Source organism: Podarcis raffonei, chromosome 2 (genome assembly GCF_027172205.1).
Source record: "Podarcis raffonei isolate rPodRaf1 chromosome 2, rPodRaf1.pri, whole genome shotgun sequence".
Taxonomy (NCBI): Eukaryota; Metazoa; Chordata; class Lepidosauria; order Squamata; family Lacertidae; genus Podarcis; species Podarcis raffonei.
The window spans coordinates 119,462,868-119,474,854 of NC_070603.1; the positions used below are offsets into that span (position 1 = coordinate 119,462,868).

Below are 11,987 nucleotides of genomic sequence, written 5' to 3' on the forward strand. Positions count from 1 at the left end.
ACGGGGAAGCCTCTGAAGCCTTTCAAACTTCCCTTCCTTCCTTGGGTCAATCCTTCTCTTTGGTTTCAAAAGCCTAAAGAATCATGTAAATTATCCCCAACATGGTTAATTAAGCCGGATGAATTTATTGGGGAGAAATTCCCAGTGTCAATAGAGAAAGGTGCTGGTTGACTTTGCTGTGGCCAAGGAAAGAGCTGAGTTTTCTCTAGATTCTCCCAAGAGCAATTTTCATAGCATAACTTATTAAAATGAAGGCACTTTATTATATGTAAAAAAACTTTTCAACTATCACATGGAATCCACACAAACAATAAACAACAACCCAGTTGAGGCAATGAGTTTTAGTCACTTAAAAGACTCAAGAACCTGCCCAAAGCATGTATTATGTGTGTGTATTGGGAGGTTCAGGTGGGGACAGGCCTCTGGGTGGCTCCTGCGACGCCCAAAAGATGGACACCGAGGCTGAGGTCACATTCGCACCACCCCTTTAAAGCACATTTATAGCTTTTCTATGGTTTGTTAAAAGAATTCTGGAAACAGTAGTTGCTACTTCATAGACCTACAATTGCCAGCTCCCTTAAGAACTGAAGTTCCCAGGATTACTTGGGGGGAAGCTTTAAAAGTATTGTGTGGATGCGACCTTCTTAGCATAGTTGAAGAAGTTACATGGTTTAAATCCGCTGTGTGTTCTCACCTACATGAGGTCTCGATTCATCATCTAAACTCTGACTGAGATTTGAACCCTGGTTGGGCGTCTCCCTTGTGTGGTGCTTTTGATGCCTCTTGAGGTTTGATTTACGGTTGAAGCTCTTTCCACATATTGAGCATTCATGGGGTCTCTGCCCTTTGTGAATGCTCTGATGACTAGTAAGGTTTGACTTCCTAGCAAAACATTTATTACAGACTGAACATTTGAAAGGTTTCTCCCCTGTGTGAGTTCTCTTATGTTCTGCAAGGTATGAGCTGTGTGCGAAACGTTTCCCACACTTTGAACATTTGTAGGGCTTCTTCTTTGTGTGAGTTCTTTGATGTGCATTAAGGTATGAGCTGCGTGCGAAACGTTTCCCACACACAGAACATTTGTAGGGCTTCACCCCTGTGTGAATTATTTGATGTGCATTAAAGTTTGATCTCACATTAAAGCTTTTCTTGCACACTGTACATTTGAAAGGCTTCTCCCCTGTGTGGGTTCTTTTATGTACTTTAAGGTTCCATTTATTGCGGAAGCTCTTTCCACAGTCTGCACATTTATGTGATTTCTGTCCTGTGTGAATCTTCTGATGGGCAGCAAACTGCTTCTGATTCCTGAAGCTCCTTCCACACTCCAAACAAGTAAATCGCTTCACCTCTGTAGGGCATGTGGGGCTGTTTCCATTGTTTCTGCTCCCACTGCTTATTTCTCCAGATTCTGCCATTTGAATTGTTTTCTCCTTTGTGGATGTTCTCAAAGCATCTCTGTTTTCTGGTTGTTCTCCTTGCTCAGTGAAGAAGCTGCTTTGAGGAACGATGGATTTGTCTGTCTTCCGTTTTCTGTGGCTTCTCTTTTCCCTCCTTGGTCCATCGTGACTCAGGAGGTTCTGCTCCACCATCTCATCCTGTGCTTTTTTTGAAGATTTCCTTCTGTTCTCTCTCCACTGCACAACACCTGCTGGATAAAGAGAGAAGGAAAACATGGATGTCATAGAGAGATGGAAACAGAGTGATTCAATCTAATATAATTCGTATTTTGTTACACTTTTGGGGGCATTGCTGCCAAAGCGGGCAATGAGTTGCCATCATGGGTGACCTTTCTTTCCACTCTGCTCAATATCCTGAGTCTGGTTTTGCCATTGCGTCAGATTCACCAGCAAGTTCCTAATCTTTAGAGCAAATATTTTCTCAGTCTGCAGGTGGAAGCTTACATTGCCTTTAGGAAGCATAGCTATATTTTTTATGAGGTTAGATCAAGATTTCTAATTCTTGGTGCTTTGAAACTTTTCTAGTGCTCAAGAGCAGACAATACAGCCAAAGTAGCAGACTACGAACATAGGGAAATTAGTTGTGAAGAAATAACAAAAAATCAAAAAGTACCCAGCTAAATTAAAAAATTTGTCTACAAGGCTTACCGTATTTTTCGCTCTATAAGACGCACCCCCCCCAAAAAAAGTAAGGGGAAGTGTGTGTGTGTGTCTTATGGAGCGAATGCAGGTGGGAGGCTGTACTCAGCGCTCCCCTTAAAGAGCCGTGTGGAGCGTGTGTGCGGCTCTTGGGGGCTTTTCCCCAAGGAGGAAAAGCGCTGCGATCCCGCTTGCTGTCCTGGCTTCTGGGATTCAGATCCCCCCCCCTTGTTTTCCTCTTCCAAAAACTAGGTGTGTCTTATGGTCTGGTACATCTTATAGAGCGAAAAATACGGTGTGTATACACACACACACACACACACACACACACACACACTGTGTACAACCCAAGAACAGTACAGTTTCCCCAGCAAAGAGTCCTGCTGTTTCCCCAGAAAGCAGAACCTAAATAGAGTGGGTTCTATGACAGAGCCAAAGTTTCATCAGTCTCCAGTTGCAAGTTTAGATTGGCTTTAGGGAGCATAGCTATGTTGTTCGTCCTGGTTAGAGCAAGATTTCTGATTCTTGATGCATTGAAACTGTCAGGGAACTGCCATCAGCTCAGAGGTGAGTGGTGGAAGAGCAGTTGTGTTACAAGGAGCCTCCGAAGATTTCGCGAAGCAGTTCTTCCTCTGCGAGGAGGGAAGCCCTGCCTCCAGTGGGGAAGGGGCGCAGGGCGCAGGGATCAGAAGATGCTAGGGAGAGCCTCAACACCGAGCCTGAGCAAAGGGGAGGGGAGGCAAGTAGCCCTTTGCCAGCGCCCACGTTGCGCAGTAGGTTTGCCCACACACAGAGAGGAGAAGGATGGAGGTCACACGACTGTTATGCTGGGTAAGGTATAAGGACCGCCCACTCCCAGATTCTGCTAGTGACTGAGCAGACATGGACTTGTGACGCTCTGCACTGTAAGATAGGTTGTACAGATAATAAAGCCTGGAAAAGACAGGTTGGAGTCTTGCCTGTTTGCTCTCGAGCAACCACACCATCACCTGACAGAAACTTTTCTAGTTCTTAAGAGTAGAAAATACAGCAAAATACTATGAGCAACAAATGAAACATCAAAAAGTACATAGTTAAATTGAGAAATTTCTGCACAAGCCTTTGTTAGCAATTTCACTCTTCCGAGGCTGCATTTTGTGATTAGTGGAAATCACACGGTCTGTCGGAAAGGAAGCATGAGAACCGGATATAATCCTATCTATATGTATTATGTGATGTACTTTCACTTTTGCCTGTTCTCTTTTGGAGCTGAATGAGAGAGAGCGTCATGATTCTGTGTCTGTGTAATATAGTGTAAATAAATACATAGTTTAGATCTACGGATGGTTCATTCTTCTTGCTGTGCATTGCCAGAAGATTAGCGTGCATAAATCAAGTTGGTTTATGTCGCTGGAGCGCCCTGGAGAAGAAGGGAATGCCTTTCCAGAGCTATGCTCTCCGGAGGACGCTCAGAGATTGGGGGGGGCTGCAGGTAGCCCGGAACGCTCTCCCAGCAGCCTTACATATATATAAAACTCAAGATCCTGTTTTTATTCCAAATGATTCTGGTAATTAAAGGACCAGGGCAATTTATGGAATGACAAAAAGTACTACCGAGGTTCATCTGGCAAGGGAAAAAACCAAGGATAAAATCTAAACTTTTAATAGATAAAAAAGGAAAGAGGTGGATTCTCAATGCCAGATTTGAAACTCTGTTACGAGGCATCCTGCCTGTGTTGGTTGAAAGAGTGGATAACATTGGAAAATACGGATTTACTAGACTTGGAAGGTCATGATAACAGATTTAGGTGGCATTCTTATCTTTCGGATGACAAAGTAAAGTTTATAAAGGGTTTCTAAATCACGTGATAAGAAAGTCAATTTATGAAGTTTGGGACAAATATAAGAATCTGTTAGAACGAAAAACACCATGGTGGCTATCTCCAGTAGGGGCATTGACTGTTAAAAAATTAAATATTGAGGGAAGGTGGGCCACCTATGGTGAGATATGGATGGAAACCGATAAAGGATTAAAACTTCCATCATATAATCAAATAGAAGAAGTACTTACGGGTTGTGTGATGGGATGATGAGCTGCTTGTGCGTGAAATTCCTAGTTCCTCAGAGTTTGGCTAAGTCCACAAACCTCTGTCTGTAACGGAGCTCCTTAAGCATGGCTCCGTCAGTCGCTGGTAGAATCCGACAGTGGGCGTTTACGGAATTTCTTCCAGCATAAAAACTCCTTAACGGAAACGCGCCTTCTGGACTCTCGGCGCGACAGTTTCCGGCGAGGAGTGGGTGTCCCTATAGGAGGTCCTGAAACCTCCCCACTGTTTTCGCTGTTAGTGTCTCTGAGCCATCCCTCCAACTCACTTTCCCTTGGAGCTCCTTCTCTCCCCCTGCTGGTTCCCTCCTCAGCTGATAAGTCTCTCCCAACCTCTGTGAGCCCTTTCACCTCCTGTTCTTCCGATGGCAGTTCCCTGACAGGTTGGTTGCAATATCATCAAGTAAATGATATATTTAATGGAGATAAAAGAAATTTAGATTTCGAAAATAAAAAATCTAGATTTCAAACCGAATTGTTGGAGCTCAAAGTTAAATTGCTATCAGAGATGTATACAGTGGTACCTTGAGTTGCATACGCTTCAGATTACAGACTCCGCTAACCCAGAAATAGTACCTCAGGTTAAGAACTTTGCTTCAGGATGAGAACAGAAATTGCTGTGCGGCGGTGCAGCGGCAGCAGCAGGCCCCATTAGCTAAAGTGGTGCTTCAGGTTAAGAACAGTTTCAGATTATGAATGGACCTCTGGAACAAATTAAGTACTTAACCTGTGGTACCACTGTATATAATTTCTTTTTTAAAATTTCTGCACAAGCCACACACACACACACACACACACACACACACACACACACAACTCAAGAGCAGTATTGTTTCCCCAGCAAAGAGTACCTACATAGAGTGGGTTCTATGACAGTCAAGGCCTGGAGCTCAGAAGGAATTCTGCCTGGGACTTCCCTCCCCAATATGCATTACCCGGGAGTCCCATTACTTACCAGTATCCATACCTCTCTAAGCTGTGGCTTCACAGGGGGCTCTACCTTGAAAAACGGCCTTCTGACTAACCATTTCCTCGTACCCAACGCAGGAGTCTTGTTCCTTGGTGGCATTAAGAACGGCTTGGAAAGTAGATTCATTGGGGCCTTTCCAATCTTCTCCGACAGCAACAGGCTTTACTACATCCTCCCCTGGTTGTGTTTCCTCAGGAAACCCAATTCTGATATGGACGGTGGGCTTTTGTAGGACACCTTGATCATACACAATACGGATGTCTTGTCCCTTAGCAGCATCAACAACAGTCTGGGCTGGAGGTTCACTGGGGACACTGGAGTCTAGTTTGCTGTGAATGGGCCTCTCCACTGAGAGGGTTTTCTGCAAACACGCTTTTCTCTCACAGATGTTGGGGTTCTGGCAGATGTTTTCCTCACCCACAATGCACACGTCCTGCTCCTTAGCAGCGCCAGGAACTGTCAGCACCATGATTTCCCAGGGGGATCTGCAACTTCCTCCACGAAAAAGGGGTACATCCTCTTCCACCTCGACTGGGTGGGCTTCCTGCTGACCCTCAGTTCTCTTATGGACGATGGGCTTTGGCCTGATGGGTTCCCCGTAGACAATGCACAGGTCTGGCTCCCTAGAAGTATCAAACATCATGATCCTGGCTGTGGCATCAACAACAGTCTGGGCTGGAGTTTTACTTGGGACACTGGAGTCTCCTTTGCTATCAACTGGACCCTCTACTGAGTGGGTTTCCTGCAAACATACCTTTCTCTTGCAGGTGTTGGAGTACTGCCAGATGTTTTCCTCACCTACAATGCACACATCCTGCTCCTTAGCAGCACCAGGAATTGTCTGTACCGTGATTTCCCAGGAGGCCCTGCAACTTCCTCCAGGAAAAAGGGGTACATGCTCCTCCTCCTCCTCGACTGGGTGGGCTGGGTGGGCTTTCTTCTGACCCTTCGTTCTCTTATGGATGATGGGCTTTTGCCTGATGGGTTCCCCATAGACAATGCACAGGTCTGGCTCCTTGCAATTATCAAACATCATCATCGTGTCTGTGGTCCAACTGGGCTCCTTGACACCTTCTTCTTAGGCACAGGCGTCTTCTGTTTCGTCTACTGGCTGCCGCTTTCCCTTTGCCTGTTTAGGAAAGTAGATTGTTAGAAACAAAGCATCTTGAGAAACAGGAAATACAGAGAATTAGAAGCACAGGAGTATCCCCGTATGCACACTGGACACTCACTGGTTTAGGAAAACAGCTCAGAAATGAATCTTTTCCTTCATGATCCTCATGTACACAAGAGAATAGTAACTTTAGCCACTTAGCTCAGTACTGTCTACACTGACGGGCAGCAGCTCCCAGGGTTTCATATGGGAAGCCTCTCCCAAGCCCTACATGGAGATACTGGGGACTGAACTTGCCACCTTCTGCAATGCAAGGCAGGCACTCTACCATTGAGCTGCGTTCCTTCCCCCTAAGACTCTTTTAATCTTTGCTCCAGGAAATGTTGCAACCTCCACCTGCAGAAGCCCTAATACACATCCTATCCCTCTTTTCCTTTTTGTTGTGGACTCCAGGCTGCAGCTCTGTCTTAAGCAAGCTCCCCTTTCTTAGTGAAAAATGTGAATAACACAAAACACAAATGGCAAGAGGATGCCTTCCGGACCCCACCCCATCTTAACCTCCCAGGGGAAGAAATCTCTCTCTTGCACCCTTCCTTGCTACCCACATTCCTCCTCCTGCACAATGAGAAATCCCTTGTTTTCACTTTCTCATTCTTCCAAAGGGCTTTTATCCTTTGACTCACCCAGGTCCCCTTAGGGATGCTGCCGAGGGGAGTGTTGTGTCCGTGTGATCTGTCTGAAGTGAAACAGACAAAGGAAGATCCTTAATTGTTAATAGGGAGAAATCTGTGTTTTCTAAAAGGGACAAAGTGAATAAACGTGAGATTGTAGATATATGATCTTCTCAGTTACGTTTCTGAAAGTAAAGCTATTTGGAATATAGTCTGGATATTGCACATGATCAACACACGAACACGCCAACCTTTCCTTCATGATCCCCGCCTATCGCTGACCTTCATTCCTTCCGCCTAAGACTCTGTTGATATTTGCTCCTGAAATGTAGCATCCCTCACCTGCAGAAGCCCCAAAACACATCCTGTCCCTCTTTCCCCTTCTGTTATTGACTCTGGGTTGCAGCCCCGCAAGGACTCTCCCTTCGGCAACCGAGGCCCAGAGAAGCAGCCCCTTGCAGAGGTGTGAGATCAAGTCTGCATTTCAAATGCCACAAAGGAGAAGAAAGAGGGGGGAAACAGGGACCCCAGTTCAGAATTTTCTGCCCAATCTCAGCACGTCTTATCTTGAGTTCTTGGTAGGGTACTGTGAGTGCTGCATATGTACCCTAGATTTCTGATATTCCACATGTTATTGTTTTATGAAAATAGCTCACAATATAATATTTCCTTCATGATCCTACATAAGAGAATAGGAATGTTGGCCACTTAGTTTAGGACTGTCTGCATGGACTGGATTGAATCTGCAACTATCTGCAAGGCAAAGCAGGTACTCTCCCAATGAACTGCATTCTTTCCCTCTAAGACCTTGTTGATCTTTACCCTGTCCCTCTTTTCCCTTCTGATATCGACTCTGAGTTGCAGCTCCCCAAGAACTGTCCCTTAAGCAATCATGCTCCTACATGGACACTTCCCCTTAGTGAAATATTTAATTAATGCAAAAGCCAAGACCCCACCCCAGTTTACCCATCCATGGGAAGAATTCCCTCTCTTGCACTCTTCCTTGCTGACCATATTCCTCCTCCCATCAAACTGGGGACCACCTTGTTGTCACTTTCTCATTCCTACAGAGGAATGCCAGCCTCCTTTGACTCACCCATGTCTTCTTAGGACTAAGGCAGGTCTACATTTGAGACCCAGAGCAGCGGCCCCTTGTGAGACCAAGTCTGCATTTAAATGCCACAAAGGTGAGGGGGAAAACAGGGACCCCCAGTTCAGAATTTTCTACCCAAATCCCAGCATGTCTTATCTTGAGTTCTTGGTAGGCTCCAGCTCACCTGTTCTGGTAGACATTGGTGAATTCACAGACTTTCCTTCTTCATCTCAAGCCCCTCACTGACCCACTTGGGTGTTTGCTCAGCTAAATGAGGCCAGGTGTTAATCGTTTATGTGGGAAGTGCAAAGGTTGCTGGGAATTGGAGTTCACAGAAAAACAAACTGTTGGAGTGAGGAAGCATGACCTGAAAAGAGAACTCAGACAGCAGAGATAGATAGATAGAGCAATGGATAGATGATAGATAGATAGATGATAGACAGATGATAGATAGATAGATGATAGATAGATAGATGATAGATGATAGATAGAGATCCTCTTTTAACTGTGCATTTTGATTTATTGCTTTCTTGTTTTGTTTTGAATTTGTTGTTGCCTGGGCTATTGTCCTCCATCTTAGGAAGATGCAGCATTCAGCAATCTCATTGGACATGTAGATAGTGGTACTTAACTGTTAATGTCAGCTTGGTTGTTTGTTTATGCAGTACAGAAACCAAAAACATAATGTGTAGTTTGGGTGGGAAATAGTTGATGAGCATTTTCACATTGTACTTCCAGAGTGGCTGGAAGAAGCAGGAGAACAACCCTTAGGGATCCTCTCCAAATAGGAAGCCTAGAGTAACTGGTAGGATCATGTGCTCAGTCACGCAATGGCTTTCCAAGAGGATTGCACCCATTTATGACAGATGAAACTATTGATGGCTACTATGCCCTGCCCCATGTTTGGAGACAGTAATGCTTTCAAATACAGTTCAACGAGCGCCTCTGTTATCGTATGTTTCGGCTGCTGAATGCCGAAAACTCAGAAGTCTTCTGGTTTTTGAACATTTTTCAGAACCCCAACGTCCAGTGCGACTTCTGCTTGTGTGCTAGAAGCTCTTGCAACCACTCAGAAGTTGTCCCTCGGTTGTTGAACGTTTCGGAAGTTGAATGGGCTTCTGGAACGGATTGCGTTCGTCAACCAAGGTTTGACTGTACCAGAACCCTCTTGGGCCTCACCTGCTTGAAGGTTTCCCCCGGGACATCAGGGTGGCCTCTGTGTAAAGAGGCATACATGGCATGTACAGGGCATGCACAGCGTCTTTACGTAGAGGGCATGTGCGCAATGCCACGCATGTGCCGTACATAGCGGTTTGCCACAGGCGCCGCTCAAGCGCCATACGGACGGCGGTGGGATCCCTTCGCCACCGCTACAGCTGCAAGCGGAGGATCCTGCCACCATTCATACGGTGTTCGAGCGCCAGTGGCGGCAAACCGCTGCGTACAGCACATGCGTGGCACCACTCGCATGCGCCATACATAGCGATGCTACGCATGCGTCACTGGCGATTTGCCCCACCCTGGTTCCCGGTTAGCCTTCCTCCATCACTGGGCAGCCATGGCTTGGGGAATACAGATTGGCCCAGAGGTAGTGCAGCCATGTGCTATGAGAAAAGCCGTACCAAAACCCCCAAACAATTTAATAAACGCTGCAGTAGCATATTTAAAACTACAATCTTGACAGGAGGCAAGAGTAATAAAAAGAGAAGCAAAAGGAATAAAAAACATACAAAATTTATTGATGAATAGAACAAACACATTAAAATACTTATTGAAGCAAGTCCCAAATAAAACATGCATTTAAAAAGAAGTACCAGTGATTGGAGTAATACACTGAAGTAAAAGAATGGAGAAACAGAAGCATTTGCAAGATCTCTCTGCCTCTCCATTGCTGTCTTGTGCCGATTAAACTGACGTGAAATGAGTGCACTATCATAAAAGCTTTCCCCACACTTGTGGGTTATTTAGTGGGAAATGTCTTGTGCTGATTAATTGGATATTTAAAAAAGGGTCTTGCTTCAGCCTGAGAAACTCTGCGATGTCTCCTATTTATGCTTCAGTTGATGTAACCCAAGGCTTCCGCTGCACCCAAATGTTCTGGAACAAATGGAACATACAAAACATTTCTTTTCAGGGCGGGTTACATTATGTTCAACAAGACTTGGTTCAGAAGCATGGCTGAGGCCAAAATCTGGCTCCTCTCCTCTATGAACTCTCTGATGTTCCATAAGCGAGGTGCTGCACCTGAAGCTCTCTCCGCATTCTGAGCATTTGTGAGGTCCTTCTTCAATGTGCACCCTGTTATGTTTAATGAGATCAAACGGAGAAGTAAAGTCCTTGTTGCATTTTGAGCATTTGTATGTTTTCTCCACTTCATGGGTTCTCTGGTGTGCGTTGAGATCTATGCTACGATCGAAGCTCTGCCCACATTTTGAGCATTTATAAGGCTTCTCTTTCGTGTGGACTCTTTGATGCTGCCTAAGGTTGGATCGGGTAATGTAACTCTTGCCACATTCCGAGCATTTGTATGGCCTCTCCCCTGTGTGGGTTCTCTGGTGTACTTTCAAGGTGCTCTTTTGATTGAAGCTCTGCCCACATTCTGAGCATTGATAAGGCTTCTCTTCGGTGTGGATTCTTTCATGCTTCCTAAGGTTGGATCGGGTAATGTAACACTTGCCACATTCTGAGCATTTGTATGGCCTCTCCTCTCTGTGGGTTCTCTGGTGTACATTCAAGTTGGACTTGTGATTGAAGCTCTGCCCGCATTCTGAGCATTGATAAGGCTTCTCTTTAGTGTGGGTTACTTGGTGCGAGACAAGGTTTGATTTATGACTGAAGCTTCTTCCACATTCCTCACATTTATAGGGCTTCTCTCCCGTGTGACTTCTTTCATGCAGAACAAGGGACGTCCTGTACTTAAAGCTTTTCCCACACCACATACATAAATAGGGGGCCTCTCCTGTGTGAAATCTTTGGTGTTCATAAACGTTCGACTTGTGTTTGAAGCGTTTTCCACATCGGCTGCATTGATAGGGTCTCTCTTCCACCTGAGTTCCCTGTATAACATTCTCGTTCATCTCTTTGTGCTCAGGCTCTGCCGACAACATCACACAACGTTCTCCTTCATTCTCTGTTACCTGCATATCATCTGCTGAAATAAAGGGGAGAAAGTCTTGATGGGACCCCAAAGGAGAAGGAAAACTTCTGTTGGCTCTCTACTAAATGTTTGGTTTCATTCATTGAACTTGGCTATTTCCCATAGTGAGAGTTATTTATTTCCCCCTATGTTTGTTATAATATGCTGCTGAAAGACACCTTGCCCAGCAGATCTTTCCTTTCCTCTAAAGCAGGAGCTTAAGAGATTGAAGGGAATTTAATGGCTTAAGAATTATCGGTAGCTTACTGGAATTAGGTAAAGGTAAAGGGACCCCTGACCATTAGGTCCAGTCCTAAGCAACTCTGGGGTTGTGGCGCTCATTTGGCTTTATTGGCCGAGGGAGCCGACGTACAGCTTCTGGGTCATGTGACCAGCATGACTTAAGCTGCTTCTGGCGAACCAGAGCAGCACACAGAAACGCCGTTTACCTTCCCGCTGCAGCAGTACCTATTTATCTACTTGCACTTTGACGTGCTTTCGAACTGCTAGGTTCGCAGGAGCAGGGACCGAGCAACGGGAGCTCACCCCGTCGCGGGGATTTAAACCACCGACCTTCTGATCGGCAAGTCCTAGGCTCTGTGGTTTAGCCCACAGTGCCACCCGCATCCCTTTACTGGAATTAAACAACAGTATACTGCTGAAATTTGATGTGTTTCTTGGTTTGCATACTCTGGCGGAAGAATTAGGATACAAGTGCTTGTATAACCTGGGACAGGGTTTTATTTTCTTATGAAACAAAAGCACTAATTGTGAATGCATGGGCACAAATCCTGATTTTCTTGCCTCCCTAGATAAATAAGAAT

The 11,987-nt window shown here is 45.3% G+C and overlaps 2 protein-coding genes across 2 annotated transcripts; both read right to left on the minus strand.

The window, feature by feature from the left end:
* Window positions 1-668: 668 nt before the first annotated feature.
* Window positions 669-6,244, minus strand: LOC128409284 (uncharacterized). The gene is made up of 2 exons (XM_053379633.1): window positions 5,135-6,244; window positions 669-1,648 (listed from the first exon to the last, which is right to left on the minus strand). The coding sequence occupies exon 1, from the start codon at window positions 6,186-6,188 to the stop codon at window positions 5,151-5,153; it is 1,038 nt and encodes a 345-aa protein (XP_053235608.1). The 5' UTR covers window positions 6,189-6,244; the 3' UTR covers window positions 669-1,648; window positions 5,135-5,150.
* Window positions 6,245-9,821: 3,577 nt separating this feature from the next.
* LOC128408808 (zinc finger protein 239-like) lies at window positions 9,822-11,170 on the minus strand. The gene has a single exon (XM_053378830.1). It carries the CDS (start codon window positions 11,168-11,170, stop codon window positions 10,073-10,075), a length of 1,098 nt encoding a protein of 365 aa, XP_053234805.1. The 3' UTR covers window positions 9,822-10,072.
* Between the last annotated feature and the right edge of the window lie 817 nt (window positions 11,171-11,987).

Excerpts from the sequence above, each read along its gene's own strand:
- LOC128409284 (XM_053379633.1), bottom strand. The coding sequence starts at position 6,188 with ATGATGATGTTTGATAATTGCAAGGAGCCAGACCTGTGCATTGTCTAT.
- LOC128408808 (XM_053378830.1), bottom strand. The coding sequence starts at position 11,170 with ATGCAGGTAACAGAGAATGAAGGAGAACGTTGTGTGATGTTGTCGGCA.